Source organism: Alexandromys fortis, unplaced genomic scaffold, assembly GCF_014885135.2.
Source record: "Alexandromys fortis isolate MF-2015 unplaced genomic scaffold, M_Fortis_MF-2015_v1.1 scaffold_1, whole genome shotgun sequence".
In the NCBI taxonomy this organism is placed as follows: Eukaryota; Metazoa; Chordata; class Mammalia; order Rodentia; family Cricetidae; genus Alexandromys; species Alexandromys fortis.
The window spans coordinates 26,601,142-26,618,715 of record NW_026067927.1 but is presented as its reverse complement, the minus strand read 5'-3'; the positions used below and the strand labels follow the sequence as shown (position 1 = coordinate 26,618,715).

The following is a 17,574-nucleotide window of genomic DNA, read 5'->3' as shown; positions in this document are numbered from 1 at the left end:
GCCATTAGCCTTTCCTGTAAGTTGTTTATTTCACTCTTACCTTGTCTTCCTTTCATTGAATCTGGATAGTGACTTCATAGTTCTGATACACAGTATTTCTCAAGGTGACGGGCTTCAGCAACCTTCTATTTGTGTGTGTTTAAACCTATAACTACCGATTAGGACATTCCACTGTGATTTTGTAGGGATTACATTTCATTAAGAATAGTTTCACTACAGGGGACATTTGGCAATGCCTGGGTGCAGATTGTTGTTGTTTACTTTAATGTGGCTAAAGATGTTGTACAGGATCTCATAGACAGTGGCTGAGGGCACTGTCTAACTCCTGCCTCACACAGGAGAGCATCAGTTTTCCAAGTCTAGTGTCAACAGGGCAGAACCACCCTGGTGTAAGCTAGACCTCACTTCACTCTTGTTAGCATGTTTGTTCTTGCTTCAAGTTCTTCAATAAACTCAGTCTGAAGTTTGACTGGAATTACAGTCCATTTCTAAGACTCACAACTGACCACTTTCTGGAATTTGGTACTGGAGCACATTACTCTCCTTGTTTAGCCTGAGTGGATGAGCATACCCTAAATACTGTGTGAGACCATTGGCTACTCTGTTTGAGTCTCCATAAACACAAGTGGTGCCAAAACGTCTTTAGTTTTCAAACACATTAGCATGCCACACTGCTCATGGTCAAGCATGGTGGTACATGACTGTCCTTCCAGCATTCAGGAGTCTTTGCAGGAGAATTGGACTTTCTTCATGCATGTTTTCTTCTGAGACAAGACCTCACTTTGTAGCCCTGGGTAGCCTGGAACTCCTTGGAACCAGGCTAACCTCCAACTAAGAGATCTGCCTGTTTCTTAGTGCTAGAATTAAAGGCACTAAGGGCATCTTTTTTCTAACTGAGATAAAGACATGATTTTCTTCATTCTGAAGTAACTCATCCATCCAAAGAATTTTCTGTTGGGGTGCCATTTTAGCTGAATTTAACTTTTGATATTTAACCCTGTAAACATTTTTTGTCATTAATACTTATGTAACATAAATTAGTTATAAGTTTTTCCACTTATCCTTTGTTGAAAGTTTCTGCTTCAGTAGAACAGGTTATGTCAGTCATCAAAGATGGGGTGAATTAACATCCCCCAAGAGGATGGCTGTGATGTTTTTATTGTTCTGCCAGTTTTTACTTTTAAAAATATAGTGAATAATATAGCTATGATAATTTCTGAACACATACAACTCCAGTATTTGGGAGGCTGAGGCAGGAGAATCACGTACTTGGGGAGAGAGGGACTATTTAGGTGGGTTCTTGATATATAGCTCTTGCTGGCATTGTCTCAGCATCCCTTCCCTGTGCTGGGATTGAAGGTGTGAGCCAGCAACCAGGTTTATCCCCTCTAGTGATTACCAGTGGCCTTGGGCTATCCTGCAAGTCCAACACACTCTTTCCAAGCTTAAGTCACAGCCCTGACTAGAAGCACACCCACTGGCCCCCAGGAATCCCACTGGGGCACCAGGGGAGTGCCACTTTCTACCCCAGTAACTGTGAAATTAGTGCATTGATTGTTGTCCCCATGGGTGTCACACCAGGAAGCTGTGAAACAGTGGTGACATCTTGACTGGTTCAGGATGACATTGTCAGGATTGTCCACTTTAGCGCTAGAAATTATATACTCTAGTGAACTCTGAAGCTTATGTATGTAAAGCTAATCTAACTCCTATCTTCTCCTCAGTAACACAGAACTGTCTGTGTTACTGTTTACTTCTGTCTGGAACTGAAGGGCTTCTCTAGCCTCATTTGTGGATATTTTCTGCTTACCTGGCTCTCATCCTCACCTGTGCAAAAGTTTAATTTTCATTCATGAACTTTATCTTGTCCTCTCTGACACTGGTTTACTGTTGGTGCTGCCCCTTACTTTGTAGGGGTCTCGTTGTCTGTGAAGTGCAAGGTTCATAATACATCCATCCCAGGCTACCTCACTCTTAAGATTTCTTTCTTGGCTGTTGGTGGGAGGTGACTTAGCACCAATCCTGAGAGGCATCCTGCTCTGAGAACTCAGGTCAGTGGCCCTGTGTCCGATTGCTGGTGAGCTGCTGTTCTCTTTCTACCTCTGTGAAAATGCCAATCCCAATTTTGGTGTGCTGGTCTACAAGGGAATTTCTTGACTTCCTACTATTGGCCCATTGAAACAGTTCCTACATACCCCTGCCTGCTGCAGGAGCACCCTGATCCAAATACCACCTCCAAACAAGGAGTTGTGATCAAAGGTAATGAAAGATGAGTTGGGGTAGATTTAATGTCATTTGGTGATTGCAGGATCTGGGAGGGAATAGTGTAATTAGCCTAATAATGATGAAACTCACCATGTACCATGAAAAAGAAAAAAAATGTCAATTTTTTTTATCCTTAGAGCCCATGGGCAGCATGTCATCCATGGAGGTGAATGTGGACATGCTGGAGCAGATGGACCTCATGGACATCTCTGACCAGGAGGCTTTAGATGTCTTCTTGAACTCCAATGGAGAAGACATTGTACTGTCCCCTGGTTTAGGTAAGAGTCACAACCAGACAGTATCAAATCGCTTAAACTTAACATCTTTCATGAACCTGTTTTCCCACATGTAGGTAAGGCAATGCAGACTGTTCACTGTGCTAAACTGAAGTGTCCAGTTTTACTGCCTCCAGTCAGTTACTTCTAAGCTCTGCCCTTCATACAGCAATAGTATGTGGAATTCTACTTAAGACACTCTGATTTCATGTTCATTCAGCAATTGCTCACCAAGATCTTCCAGGATTGTGGGGCTTGCACCCTTAAACCTGAGCAGCTCTTCTGAGTAGCCAGTGTTTTCTTCATGTACAAGACAGAAGGGGACCCTCAGGCCTCAGATATGGGTCCACAGTACTATGGGTCCTGATTCCTCTGACTTCACCCTCCTCTCAGCCCTCTATAGAGATAGGAATCATTTACTCACAGTGACCGGTTATGTGTAAAATCTTTATTCCTTGTTAAGTCCTTGTAAAATTGGAGAATTGCTGAAGGCTCAGTAATTCTGAGCTCATCTTAGCACCAATATACAGGGATTGAAGAAGCTATAGGATTATCTGTGTTGTGCATGGCTTATGGCTTTTAGCATATGCCCTTACTCTTTAAGCACAGTGCTTAACAGAATCTTATGGGCTTTAAAGAGTTTTTGGTCTTTTTCCAGTGTCACAGGTGCTCATTTGAGCACAGTACGGATGGTCAGCCAGCTTGTTCACCTGTGGCTCCTGCAGGGAGAACAACTAGCCTGTAGGGATCAAGGAAGGCAGCCCCATGGCAGCTGTCCTCAGTAGTGGTTCTCAACTGCAATACCTCAGAGGTCTTTTCTACTTTCTTCAACAGAGCATGAAACCAACCCCTGTGAGAATGAGATGACTCTTCAGATTCCAAATCCCTCAGAAATGGCTATCCAGCCACCTGCCTCACCCTCTGCCTGTGCTGACCTGGACACCATCGAGGCCCCACTCATCCAGTCTGACGAGGAGGAGGTACAGGTGGACACTGCCTTGGTCACATTACACACTGACAGAAACTCCAGCCCAGGTGTCAGTGATGACAGCGACTCAACTCAGGACATTTAGATGACTTGCCAGCTGTGTGCAGTCCTCCAGCAAAGCCAGGGTCTGTAGAGGTTTTTGAATTTTCTTTTTTTACACAATTGCTAATGGTATGTGAGAATCATTGGAGAAGAGCTCACAATAAAGCTGTGGACTGAACAGTAAGCTGTGGTGAGCATGTGGGGTGTATGAAAGGCTTCTTCCTTGGCAAGTGCTTACAGCTGATAGGACCAAGCAATCCTAAGGAACTCAGGTATGGAGGGCCACTGAGGAAGGGCTTGCAGGGGACAGGACCTAGACCTGTCCATGTGGGCTGCATACCCTGGTGTAACGGAGAAAACAGCTCTTCTAACATGATCAAATTGGGACCTGAAAAACAATTTTACCCATCAACTGAGCCATTATAGTAAACAAGCTTGCTCCCCCACAGAGTGGCTAGGAAAATGCTTCAGTAGCTCCACTCCCTGGCCAAGGAGGAGACTTGCAGCCTCTGCCCCACCAACCAGAGAAGAAAGCCCATCCCTTCCCTCACTACCCACAAGACAGACAAAAATGTCCAAAAAACTTGTTTTTATTATTAAACCTTGTAGTACAAACCTGAAAAGTAAACAAAAAACTGGCAATAAACCACACGAAGTCCTCCCTTGAGGGAGGGGTGCAGAGCAGCGCTAATAAATTAAATGTCAAACTGTAAGCCATAGGCGAAAGTTTACTGTCAAAAAGAGGGAAAAGTACACAGCAAGGCCATAAAAAACTGGACAACCACATGGGAAAACACTCGACTGTTGTGTAATCGTTAAATATTCCAAAACAGCTCAGTCTTCTGCAACAACCACCAAAGTGGATCCTAGGACATTCCTGGCAGTCACCACTGGCAAGCTCAGTGCAATATGGGTAGCTACGGACTGATCCAATTATGAAACAAAGAACAGCTTGTGAAAACAGTTTCCCTTTTTTATTCCACACATACTGTACACACAACCGGAGAAGGGCAACAGCTACTCCATTACCATGTTTTGTTGTTGTTGAGTGGTGTAAGCAGCACTTATAAATGTTACAAGAAAAACCCTGTAAGCATCCAATCCAGCCGATGAAGAAACTGAAATGTAAGGCTTTTCTTCATCTTTTCTCACCCCTCCCCTCCCCCCACCAAGAAAAGGCTCAAGTATTTAAAACAATTTACAGGAGTATGTACAAAGGGGACGGGATTCTTTTTTTTTCCTTTTTTGTTAAAATATGACAAGAAAAAATAGACAAGATGAGCACAGATGTATTTTCACATTCAAAAACAACTGCAGATTTAGTGGCTCTAATTGTGTTTTAAAACAGATTAATGCTGATGTGTGAGAGAGACAGGCAGAGACGAAGGTGGAATGTCAGGAAATTGCACTGGGTGACAGGGAAGCACTTACAATCAACTACTGGTTTCCTTTTCCTCAAAGATGCTATTCAAAGGGTTTTTTGATTTTTTTAAAATTTTTTGGTGGTTTTTTTTTATATTTATTTTCATAAAGTAGCCAACAGCACCAAAAAAATAACAGAATGGATTTCCTAACGAAATCAGGCACAGGTCTCCCACAGTGACCCTCCAAGGCAGGCAGTCTTTGTCTTCGTCCTCTCTCCTCGAACGGATGCATAGTGATGTGCTGGTATGAGAACCTCGTCACTCAAACCTCACATTTTGCCTTCAGCTGCCAATAACCGCCCAACTAAACATACAAGGCGCTCCGGTTTCAAAAGGTACAGACTCCCCTTGCACAAGACAGAAGAAAAGACAGCCAAAGTAAAGCCATTTCAAGTTTCTTTTTTCTGTATATGTGTGTGTTCTTCTATCCCTTTTCCCAATCTAGAAAAATCTGTTCATGTGACTGATGGTTTTAAAATTTGTTCTCCAAACTTTACCCTCTTCAAAAATGGGTTAAAAAGCCTTTATTCCCCAACAGTTACCAAACAAAACAAAAACAAACAAACAAAAACAGAACAAAACAAAACAAAAAGGCTTTTGTTAGCCGTGGGGGCAATACAAATTAATACAGCCCCTCATAGGTTTTAAACAGTGAGTGTACGGCAGCTTCCAAACCCGACTGCAGTATCTAGATACCTACGTACAAAAACTTCAACAGTTTAATGCTAAAACAAAATCAGTTCTCTAAAACCAGAAGAAATTCTTCTTTAGAGCTAGTGCAAAGACAGCTTGTATCCTACAGCAAGTACTCCAAACTAGAATATAGTAATTACAAAAAATATATAAGTGACCATGGGTTTGGCCTCTTCATGAGGATGGTAGCCGAGATGGCGGCACGTCCACAGTCGCTCTCTTGCGGGGGCCTCTTTTTGGTGTGGGTTTGTTGAGACAGTTCTCAATGCCGCCGTGTTTGCCAGACACTTTACCACATATCTGGTTGACCAAACTGATGATCTGCTCCTGCCGGGATAACAGAGAGACCGCATTAAGTTAGTACAGCAAAGGGGTCCCAGACAACAAACATTACCTCAGCATGAGGACTTATGAGTGTGTTGCACCAGACATGGGCAAGCTTTCTAAATAGCTTTAGGATTCAGAGATGCATAAGACTTTTGAACAGGACAGGACGACACCTAAAGAAGCTGGAGAGACCTTTCCATTGCTGAGAGTATACACAGCTTCCTCTTACAGGAGGAGCTGGACTCCCAAGGCCCACTTCTGCCACTCATAAGTGTCTTGTAACTCTAGCACCAAGGAACTGAATGCCTTTGACCTCTAGTGTACTGTACCCCCCATATATGTAACTTAAAGTATTTATTTTTGAAAAGAATTCCTCCCAGCCAGGGGGCAGGCCATCTCCTGGCCCTGAATCAAATAGTTGGGGTAGGGAAGAGAGACACCTGCTGCAGTTATCTCTTGAAAGAATCAATGTGAAAAGAAAAAAAAAATCCAGAAATTAAGAACAGCAGCCATCTACCATTTGCTCATCACTGAAAGAGGTGAACAAGCCGAGGGCAATACTTGAGAGCTCACCCTGGTGGAGAAAATCAAGAGAGCTGCTGGGCTGATAAACCCTGCAACCCAGGCCCAGAACCAGGGTTGAGTTAGCCCACCCCATCTGTCATCTGCTGGAGCCAAAGCTGGAAGATCTCCACAACACAGGGCAACAACAGGATAACCAAGATGAGTTCCAGTGAGGGCCCAGTGTTGATGGTGTAGCAGAAACCAGAGGCCTTGAACTCTGCAGATGGTAAAGATGTGTGGATAAAAGGATTTACTGTGGCACACTACAGCTTCCATGATGAGATTTCCCCCCTGTTAAATTTTATTTTATCTTGGGTGGGGGTGGGGGTTACAAGGTTAGAGGTCAGATATAAAGGGACAGGGAAATAAATGGGATTGGGATGCATGGCAAGAAAGACACAAAGAATCGAAAAGTTTAAAAGCAAAAAAGAGCAGCCAGATCTGAGAAGAAGTGCAAGCCCAGGACAGGCATGGCTAAGTAGGATGGCCAGTTACATTGCTGACTTCTTGCCAATACCACAAGGCACCTACATTCATGTTTCTAAATGGCCAGCTTATCTTGCTGTGCCCCACACTGGGGTGCTTCATGGGCACCAGCTTTGGGACTATGCTAAAGTTAGTTCTCCAGTATGAGACATTACCAAGTCACATGACTCAAAGAAGGAATAGCCACATCCTTGTTCCTCACCCTTCATCTCTCTACCAAAATGTATCCACAGTGGTAGTCCACACTTGGCAATCACAGGTCTCCAGGGGTCGGGGAAGAAGAAAACACATTTGGGGCCAGCCTGGGACACACTGGCTGTCTAAAAATTGAGAGCATGGGCAGGAAACCCAAATACCTAGCAGGGTGGCTAGGCACCATGATTGAGGAAAGGATGCAGCTCTGGACAAAAGGCTCCTGAGGTTCACACAGTGGAGCTCTGTCTCTGAAAAGTCATAGAAGGAACTGAAGGCCACAAAAACCTAACACATCTGCTGACTTAACACAGGGCCCTTGCCTCCTGTAGACTGACTCCCTTGTGCCAAGCTTGGAGACACAGTGTGAAACTTTGCCTTCTGTCCTCATGCAGCCAGGCTGACATGTGTCCAGGTAGGTGTCTCCTGGGAGCTTCACAGTGCACAAGAGGAAAACTGGGGTGTGGAAGGGACAGGCCTGGAATCCCTAGCATATCTGTCATTGGCCTGGACAGGAGTGCTCATCGGTGGGCTGCACAGGACCTTGAAATAGGAGCATTTATTGATCCTACAAACTACTTGACCTCGATTCAGGACTGTTACTGACTTCCTTAACTACAGCAAGCCTCTGGTGGAGGGAGAGGCTGTTATGTGCATTTTTCCTTTCCCATCAAAGCCAGGGACTAGACAGACATCAGACCACCAGATCAATGTGCTGCTGTACTTTCAGGATGTTAGTCGTAGTAAAATGTTTTCACCCCACTGCTCAGCTTCTAGCAGCACATTCAGGAAAACGGTTCCAGCCTGCCCTAATCATGTGCTCAGATGCCGTCCCTGGTTGTGCTTGCTGTGGCCAAATCTGGGCCCTGGCTGGGGGAGGTGGGGGGTGGGGTGGTAGTTTTAAACACATTGTGATATTTGCTGCTCACATAACAAAGTAGGAACTACAGAAGTGTGTTATCGTCGCTGAACACAACAGGAATAAATAGACCTGCTTTCTGCTTTGCAGCCTTGTAACATGAGTCCGACCTACACCTGACTCACCCTTGGCAAGCCTGGGACAAGTAAGTAAAGGCCTTGAATTTGAATGCACTACTGTCTACCTGATCCAGCCTCAGGGAGCACAACCAAGGAGGAAAGTGATAGGGCAGAGCCTGGGACAACATGGATAATGTGCTACACAGCCAGTCACAGAGCTGGGGAACACAGTGGTGATGGCCACTGTCCAAAAGGTGACACTGCCTGACTCAGGGCACCAGGTTGCCAAATGTGCAGCACCAGGCAAAACAGGATTGGCACATCCCATCCCATCAGAGAACTGGAAGCCGTCAGCCAAGGAGACAGGAGCATGTGCTGCAGCCTGTGAGAAATCTGGAGAGGGATGCTTGAGATGTTCCTTGACCCAAAGTGGGGTTAGAAGTGGAGAAACAAGAGCAGCTTCAGCCAGAATGTAGCTCAATACTGTTGGGGTGGGCAAGGCAATAAAGTATACACACTGCATCGATAGTACAAGTTAGAAGACCAACTAGAATAGTAAATAGTGTTTGTTCCGCTGGTGAAAGAAAAGGTATGGACGGAGGTTCATTTACAGGCTATTATCAACCTATGATTTCAGAACCCCTGGGAGTCAATCCTTTCACAGGGGTCACATAACCAGATATCCTGCATATCAGATACTTATGACTCATGACAGGAGCCAAATCACAGTTTATGGTGGGGGTCACCCCACCATGAGGAACTGTATTAAAGGGTAAGAAACGCTGACTTAGAAGGTGAGGTAGAACTTGATGCAGAATCCCATACTGAGAAAAAAGAAAAAGGGTATGAAGCTGTGGAGACAGTGTGGCTCACAAGTGGACTTGATTCCCAGCAGGTCGGCAGCGCAGGAGGCCATATTCCAGGGCTGCCAGGGAGTTGGGCCCCCAAGGTAAAGCATTCTACTATGAACACAGAACATGGAATCAATGGTGAGTGAAGGGGCAGCCATGGCCAGTGCAGGTGTCCAAATCATGCAAGGAGCATTGCCATCACAGACACACACACACACACACACACACACACACACACACACACACACACACCCGTCCTGACTCAGTGTGTTCACAGTATCACAGTCTGAAAAGCAGATATGAGACCCATCCCCCAGGGCTCAAATGATCCCTTCCCACCATAACAGCACACAATCCACAGCCGCAGAAGTCCCTAAGGCAGCTCTTCTGCACGTTTCCTGTGTGTACAGACAAGGTCAGAGGAGGCTGCAGCTCATATTCAGCATCTCATGAGGCCTCCACTCCAAGGCCAAGCAAAGACTCCAAAGAACCGGTATCTCATACTTAAATGTTCTGTGGCTAGCACAGCCAATGGCTGGCTGCAAAAGGCCAGGAGAAGCAAGACATGATTTAGCAGCTGCTAGCAAGGAAGCTTGTTAGTGAAAAGGTGACAGATTCACTGAGCAATGCCACCTAAAGGCCAATGTCGCCCTTAGGATACCCCAGCCCGAAGGCAAAGTGGGAAAAAGCTATAGAAGTTGCCTGGCCAGGAAGGTTGACAATCATTCTGTTGTGTGTAGAACCACCACAGGTGAAGAGTACCAAGGCTGGCAGTGCCGCCAATAGGCAATCAGAACTGTGCCAGAAATGGCCTTGGTGGCAACTCTTTCTGACCCATATTTAACAGGCTCAGGAGACAGGAAAATGCTCTGTGGAGAGCTTGAGTAGTCATGGAGGTAGAGAGTTGATTCCCAAAATGCAGTTATCAAGGCAGGTGCCAGAGTGAATAGCCCTGGAGGGCCATCTCAGGGGACAAGCACCTCCTGTGCAAGAAGCAAACCTGCCATGTGGAAAACACACAGAATCTGACAAAGGTACCAGCACTCTGTAGACTGGGCACTGAGGATCTGACGTGGGGGTCGGAAGACACAGCATAACTCAAGCTACCATCTCTCCAGTCTAGACATGGATGGCTAGCTCCACTATAAGTCCTTTAGCCTCCGTTCTGCAAGCATGGCTAGGCCCTGCGCTAATGTCATCTGGGCTAAGAAGGCCTCTATGGTACCCAGGGCTCTGCCCAAGTCAGAACTGACCTCGTCGTAGCGGTACATCAGCTTCAGCCCACGGCAAGACTTCTGTTTCTCCACATGGCGCAGTGCACACTCCAGACAGAACACAACATTCTCGTTCTCCTGAACCACCTTTAGGGGAAGGATACAAGCTGAGTTTAAGGCAGTGGTCAGTGACTTACAACAGTGCAAACTGATGAGAAACCAACAAGGTTTCAACAAGGTGGGGAATGAGGCAAGAAAGGAGCAGCTCCTGCCTTAGCTTTCCAAGCCCGTCCAGATCTATGCACCTCATCATAGAGGTGGGACAAAATATACTGGTATTGGCTTAGAAGGCTTAGAATTCAGACTTGGAGAGTTTCTGACCAAATTATGTTGGCTGGGCTCCTAATCTTTAGTACCCCTGAGGACATGCATGCTGCTGCCTCCCAAGCATGCGCCCTGCTACCTGAAGTCACATGAAAAGACACTAACACTGGGGGGCCTAAGAAGGGCACATGTAATCTCACCCTTTATGAGACCTCAGGTCCTATCACCTGGATGTTATAATAAATAGGAACAGTGGTTCTGACACTTGGGTGCAAATATTTGTTGGGCTTTTAAAAAATATTTTAAAGGCTTTTTCTCAGAAGCTTCCATGCAACAATAATTTCTGGTTGCCCCTTTCAATGACTCCAAGGGCTAATCACAAAGAGTTTTGAGCAGTGTAAGTTATTAGGATTAATAAAACCTCATCAAGGTAAATATTTATTGCCAGCCTTACAAAATCTAGAAACACAGATGAAATACCTCTGGGTATGTAGAGGATGTTTTTCAAAATGTTTAATTGAGTATGGTGGAACCTAGGCGGAATAAAAACTAGAGGGGTGGGGGCGGGGTACCAGCATTCCTCTTGATTTCTGACTACAGACACAAGGTGGCTTACTGTGGCCAGCTGACTCTTGCTTTTGCTACCATGGTCTGAGGAGGCCAGGGGCTGGATGAAGGCTTGGTGTTGGGACCCACGGTAGGTTAGCATGGAGCCCACGTGCATAGACTCACCATGGACAGGTAACACAAATGCTGGCAGATCTGGCACCTCCTCTCTGACGTTTCCAGCTGCAGCCACTTTCGAGGCTTTTTCTTACCATCCGCCACCATGCTGTTGCCATCATGGCTGCCATAGCGGGCTGAAGAGTGAAGGCCAGCCTCAAACAGCTGCCTGCGCTGCCGCAGCTCTGTATCCCTGTGTAGGTGAGTGACAGGCACCATGAGAAGGTTGCATGCCCACAATGGACACCTGGTTCTTCCAGAGAACATGCCATGACCCCTTTAAACTATAGACTTGTTCTCCAAGACAACACAGACAGGCCATGGGGTAAAAAGCCTAGCAAACCTTCCTAAAGCACCAGCCAGAGGCCATGTACTTCAGACAAGAGAGCCATGGGGTGACTGGATTTTGCTCAAGATTACAAATATTCTTGCTCAAAGTCAAGGACAAATTTTTACCTATTTGCTAGTCCTACCCTTGAAGATTTTATCTAGCTGGTGGGCATCTTTATGTTTCCCATCAACATATTCCCCCAGAGAGGGAAGCCTCAAGAGGATTCAAGTGAGGTCAGAGTGTAACACAGAGAACCGGGTACAATACACACCCTGTTCTTCAATGACTGTCTGGCCTATGTGAAGCTGAGAAACACCTTCAACACGTGTGGAATACAAGCTGGGCCAACTTAAGGGGACAAACTAGCACCACAACAGAGTCGGGTAATATTGGTGCCTATAATACTCGATGGTTTGTGTGTCTCTATCTGGAAGAGAGCCTAGGGTTGGGCATGGTGAGCTCCTCTTCTAACTACCACCCCAACACTAAAGCCTAGAGCAGAGTATTACAAAAAGGTGAGTCCACATCAACCATACAGAGGAATGACAAGCTGAGATCACACACTTCATATTGGCTCACCAGGAGCTTCAGAGGCCCAGTATCATCCAGGAAGACAAGAAGGAACACAGCACAGAACAAAAAAGGGCTTCCCAACATATAAGCCTCAGAGGGGCTGCAGTTCTGGGAACTACTACCAGTTTACTCCGCCCTGTCCTGCAACCAGCTGTGTTGCATCCCCTGAAGTCTTGGGATCTTGGTCTACAGTACCTGAGCTCGTCCAGAAGGGCTGAGATGGTACTGAGGGTGGGACCATTTTCCTTTTTTGCTTCTGCTTGTGCAATCTGGTAGAGCAACTTCTCCATGGAGAATGGCTTAGCTATATGGCGGCGCTTCATCTCCTGAAAGAGGAGTCACCTTTACAAAAGGGTCTATTTCCATGAGTTAATGAGCAGCCAGGGTCCATAGTGGCAGGTAGCCACATCGCTTACCTGAAGAACAGCACCAGATTCCAGGGAAGACCTAGCTAGCACCTCATTGTCAGCCATAAGGCAGCAGCACAACCCAGAATGGGCAGAGATGTTCTATGTATTCCATTTCTAGCCTCCCCACAACTGCGGAATGGCTAGTAATAGAAGTCAAAAGCCTTCTTGATAAAGCCTGAAAACCTTTGCTAGAGAAAACTTTCCAGCCAGCTCTTGAGGATCTCCACCCAACAGTGCAGTGAAAGGAGCTCAGGGGCTAAGGTTTTCCAACATGAACTTCACACTTGCAGTCTACACAATGCCTACGGCACACCTGCACTGCTTGCTTACCTTGGCAGTCTCGAAGCCCATACTTGTCCATTGGGTGGTAGCAAAGTGCACTGTTTCTGAGACGCTGTAGCCACAACACACTTTAGACACAAAGGACCCCGGGAAGCAGACAACAAACTGCCCGCTCTGCTGCACAGTCCTGTGGACCTTGATCCCCTCTTTACACAGCACCTCTGGGGAGATCTGCAGAGATAATGCCAACTGAGATATGTGCCCACTTTGATCAGCCAGGCAAACCCATGTCCCGTGGCATAAGGACACCAGCCAGGTTATGTGGATATTCAGTTGACAGGAACCCTGATGGAAGGGCCGCAAAAGAACCAGATTATAGTTCTCCTTCAGAAAATAACAACAAAACAACAATCATGAAGCACAAGCCAGTGGTAGTCTAAGAGGTTTCTACCATAGTTCGTTCCTTCTTAGGACCGCAACCCTTTTGGAGCACTTCCTCCCCCAGCCAGCACTGCCAGGAGCTGCCAACATAATCAGTTCCCTGCTGTGTGGGTGACAACAGACCTACCATGACATTGCTCTCCAGCATTTGCAGCCCTGGGGTACCATTGGCCTGCAGCAGGGTGTGGACCACGCCCTCCAGCTTGTTCTCCTCCTCAGCAGGAATGCAATACCTGGGATGTTGGAAACACAGGAGATACTTGGTGGAACCTTTTTCGTCATGGACCAACCTCAGAGAGGGCAGCTGAGCTGTAGTGCTGGCCCAGTGCCCTGCTCTGTCACTGTTGGCTGCTTCTGCCCTGCACAAAGCCAAACCACAAACACGGCCTTATACACGTGGCTCACTTTATGCAGATCTGACCCACAAGGTGGGCCAAAAAACCTTCAAACCAAAGCCAGATATAGTTAAACCTCCTATAAATCAGAAACACACACAACTGCATCCCCCTCAGCTTATGTGAGTTCTCTGACACTGCAAAGAACTGTCTGGCTCTCAAGCATAGGAACAGGATTTGATGCTGTTCCTAACAAGAAAACATGGGTACATGGGGGCCCCTAGCCAAGGCAACCAGGGAAGACCTAAAGCTCCCGGCCAGAAGAGACCTGGGAAAGGACCAAGCCCAGTGTGCACACACACAGCTCCTTTCCCAGGAAACCAGGAAATCAACAGAGACCTGGGCAACTCTCACTCTACCAGTGTGTCAGAACCCAGCTTGAAGGAAGTGTGGTTAGTAAAACACCTAAGAGAAGGAAGATAAGAGTCTTCTTAACATGGGAGCAGAGAGTGACCATAAGGAACGCTGTGGGTCTAGGACATACATACTAAAGCTTATGGAGCCCTCAGTGGGAGAAAAGGCAATAAATACAGGTAACTCAAAGGGAGAATCTAGACCTCACAGCAGTAGCAGAGGTTGAACATTTTCCTGGCTCTATCTCAATGCCTCACGCAGCCCACCATCAAGAAAATGCCAATTGTACCACAAGATCCTCCTGGTTCACATGGTTATGAGCAAAAGTATGAACAGAAGCCTATTCATGAACTACAGGGAGCCAGCTGCAGGACAGGGTCAGCTGGCTGAATGACTATTGCCGAAACAAATGGCTAACATGGTAGACTGGGGTCTTAAAAGGCCCTGGGGCTGCTGCAGACATCAAATCTCTCATCACCACTGATAACATGGGAGCACAGACAGATCTGTCGGCCTCAGCAGTAACTGCCAGTGGCCCCTCCTCCCTCAACCATAGACACAAGTTTGGCCAGCTACCCCAACATTCAATAGTCAATTACACAATTTTATCTCTTTGCAGCAAATCACGGCCTCAATTGCTGAAAGAAGGTACCAGCCACATGTTTCTTTCTTAATGTTTATATCATTTCAAAGCCATTATTAATGCATGATTGAAATGCTGAGTTTCTAATATATATTACATGTAAGAAAACGATGCGCCATACAGTTCTCTGATCATATCCTTGGCTCTACTTTCGTCTATGCTGTTAAGAGACCAAGAAAAGCAGCTCACAAAATCTCAAGTTTCAATCAACCCCTTCAACTACACATTCAAGCTATTAAAATAACCTACACGTGCCACTTCGAGCTTGCCATGCTGAACAGTTTATGTCAACTCGACACATCTGAGAGAAGGAACTTCAGTTACGAAAAGGCCTCCAGAAGATCCAGCTGTACGCAGGCCTGTAAGGCATTCTCTTAATTAGTGATTGATGGAGGACACAGCCTATTCTGGGTGGTGCCATCCCAGGGCTGGTCGTCCTGGGTTCTATAAGGAAGAAGGCTGAACAGGTAGGTCATGGAGAGCAAGCAGTAAGGATCTCGCCCCTCCATGGCTTCTGCATCAGATCCTGCCTCCAGGTCTCTGTCCTTGAGTTCCTGCCTTGGCTTTTAATGATGAACAATAGATGATGATGTGGGAATTTAAGCCAAATAAACCCTTCCCTACCGGCGACTTACTTTTGGTCATGGTGTTTCATTACAGTAATAGCAACCCTGACTAAGACACCTCGACTAAGATTTTCACATAAGCATGCCACAGGTCAGTGTTAGCCACAGAAGCATCTGCACCGAGTGGGACCTCGGCCATAGATTCTCAAAGAAACACAACTGTCCACAGGGGTATAGCATTCCACAGCTGCCGGCTGCTCTCTGGCTCGTGACCACTATGATCCGGTTCCACATGTCGACTCATACCACCAGCCGCACCCCAGGAATCCCCACAGGACACTGGAGATCACACTTAACACAAAGACCTCCTCCTTGCTCATCAGGTCATAAACAACTTGTACCCCACACTAGCAACCTGCCGTCCACATGGGCTCCAGAGAGACATCAGTTGAAGACTGTTTACTTAATAAAGAACATTCGGTCACCCCATTAGGTAAATTAGCAGTTAGTGGCGATGACTGAGACCAGCATGCCGTGAGACTATGAGATGGGATAGCATACGATATGCAGTCAACCACCACCTGCTGCTCTCAACACAGAGCTCAGAGGACCAACAAAGAACACACTGCTCAATGTTTCAGCTCTTGTAAAGGCCACTCAGATGAAGCTGCCCATCTAGACAAGCCCCCCATGGCACTGGGGAATGCTGCCATGAGATCAACTCTTAGAATTCCACAACACATATAACTGGGAGGCCCCAGAAGGGAAGCAGACTAAGCAGGCAATTCACAAGAGAACAACACAAAAGGCCAAGAATGGAAAACATCTTTTGCTACCCCACAACCTCCTGTGGCAGAGGTAGAAAGCACATGCCCTGGCTAGGGAAAAAATGCATTTCTTCCAGCTGCTGCAGGCTCGGGCCCTTTACAGCACCAGTTAGTGGGATGCCTAGAGCAGCGTGCATCCACTGCTGTGGGTCAGTACTCACCAAATGCAGTCAGCACCAGTGTGTAAGTAGTCGATATATGGAAGGTGATTTTGGTCTCGAGACCAGCATGAGGTAGAAAAGACCATGCCAATATTTAGCCAAGGAATAGTCACTCCTGCAATGTAAGAGCAGAGATGTCATGTCAGAGCAACAGAGCTTCAGTGTGGCGGCCATTAAAAGTTTCCTCCGGGGGAAATGCGGTTTTACCTCTCCCACACATACCACACCAAGAAAAAGATGGACACCTGCGCTTCCCCATTAGCTACACAGAATGAATCCTCTAGCTTGTTGACCCTTAGAGCTGAGAACGAATGTGTAAAGCACGAGGGACTGAGAAGCCTGGCGTGAGTGCCTGTCTACAGTCAGCAGGTGGGATACAAAGTTTCTGGCCTGGGTGGAAAGGAGTCTCTCAGGCTTCCCATTCCAAGGCCCAAAGAATTCACAGCAATCAGAACCTCCACAGGATTTTGTTTTGCCTAAGTCAAAAGCAGTCTTACTACTTGGCCCATTTATTGTGGCTGCTGGCAAAAAGAGCACTTAGGATTCGGTTTTAAAAACACCTTTTTAATACTCCAAGTTAAACTAGGCTCACCAGATTCTTAGATTTTGACAGGTGGGGGTCCACATTTTCGAGACTTTAATTGCAATCTCCCCCCTCTCTCCCAATGTTAAAATGTCAGTACATGTACTCTGCAGCTAAGACGCCAGGCCTCTCTCCCAGGCCTTAGGAGAAGCAGCCTGGCCTTGCTCTTGGCAGTCACACTTACCAGGCACAGCACCAAGGTGACGCAGGATGGACCCTGTGTTATTGGGGAGGACGGTGAGGTTCCATCCATGCCTGCAGAGGGAAAAAAATGGGGGTATAACAGGCTGGTGGAGAAGTGCACTATCTAGTCCCTGAAACGTGGACAAAATCCTGGACCATTACCTTGAAAAGGGCTCTGATTTTCCCACCGGGAACCCGCTGCCATGGGTATTAGTGTCCACTTTTCCGCAGTGGACTGCCACATGACAGTCCTTCTCTTCCACTAGCCTCCAGTACTCTTGCTGTAAAGAAGAGGAAGCCAGTCATGGTCTATTTGGTACATGAAGCCCAAGACACAGTTGGAACATTATATCCAGGACAAGGTGTCTGTGAAGAGACTCCCATAAGCAACTCCTGCAGAACCTAAAGGCAATGGTACAGCTGTCCTCCCTGAGGACACACCCTCAGACCAACAGTTGACACGTGGGATGACAGCACTG

The 17,574-nt window shown here is 46.6% G+C and overlaps 2 protein-coding genes across 10 annotated transcripts in view; one reads left to right on the top strand and one right to left on the bottom strand.

Moving 5' to 3' along the window:
- Dtnbp1 (dystrobrevin binding protein 1) overlaps positions 1-3,754 on the top strand; it is a 90,091-nt gene extending 86,337 nt beyond the window's left edge. The window contains exons 9-10 of the mRNA XM_050143921.1: positions 2,403-2,543; positions 3,375-3,754. Coding sequence (XP_049999878.1) covers positions 2,403-2,543; positions 3,375-3,613 — 380 coding nt within the window. The 3' untranslated portion in view covers positions 3,614-3,754. The remainder of the gene's footprint in view (positions 1-2,402; positions 2,544-3,374) is intronic.
- A 390-nt stretch (positions 3,755-4,144) lies between these two features.
- Positions 4,145-17,574, bottom strand: part of Jarid2 (jumonji and AT-rich interaction domain containing 2) — a 439,139-nt gene continuing 425,709 nt past the window's right edge. For 8 of the 9 annotated variants that reach the window (XM_050143916.1, XM_050143911.1, XM_050143914.1 and 5 more), the window contains 9 exons: positions 17,258-17,376; positions 17,097-17,167; positions 16,330-16,444; positions 13,511-13,616; positions 12,991-13,287; positions 12,446-12,576; positions 11,356-11,539; positions 10,339-10,446; positions 4,145-6,014 (listed from right to left, as the gene is read on the bottom strand). In XM_050143916.1, the coding sequence (XP_049999873.1) occupies positions 5,862-6,014; positions 10,339-10,446; positions 11,356-11,539; positions 12,446-12,576; positions 12,991-13,287; positions 13,511-13,616; positions 16,330-16,444; positions 17,097-17,167; positions 17,258-17,376 (1,284 nt within the window). In that variant the 3' untranslated portion in view covers positions 4,145-5,861. The remainder of the gene's footprint in view (positions 6,015-10,338; positions 10,447-11,355; positions 11,540-12,445; positions 12,577-12,990; positions 13,288-13,510; positions 13,617-16,329; positions 16,445-17,096; positions 17,168-17,257; positions 17,377-17,574) is intronic. The other variant, XM_050143915.1, reaches the window with a different exon arrangement.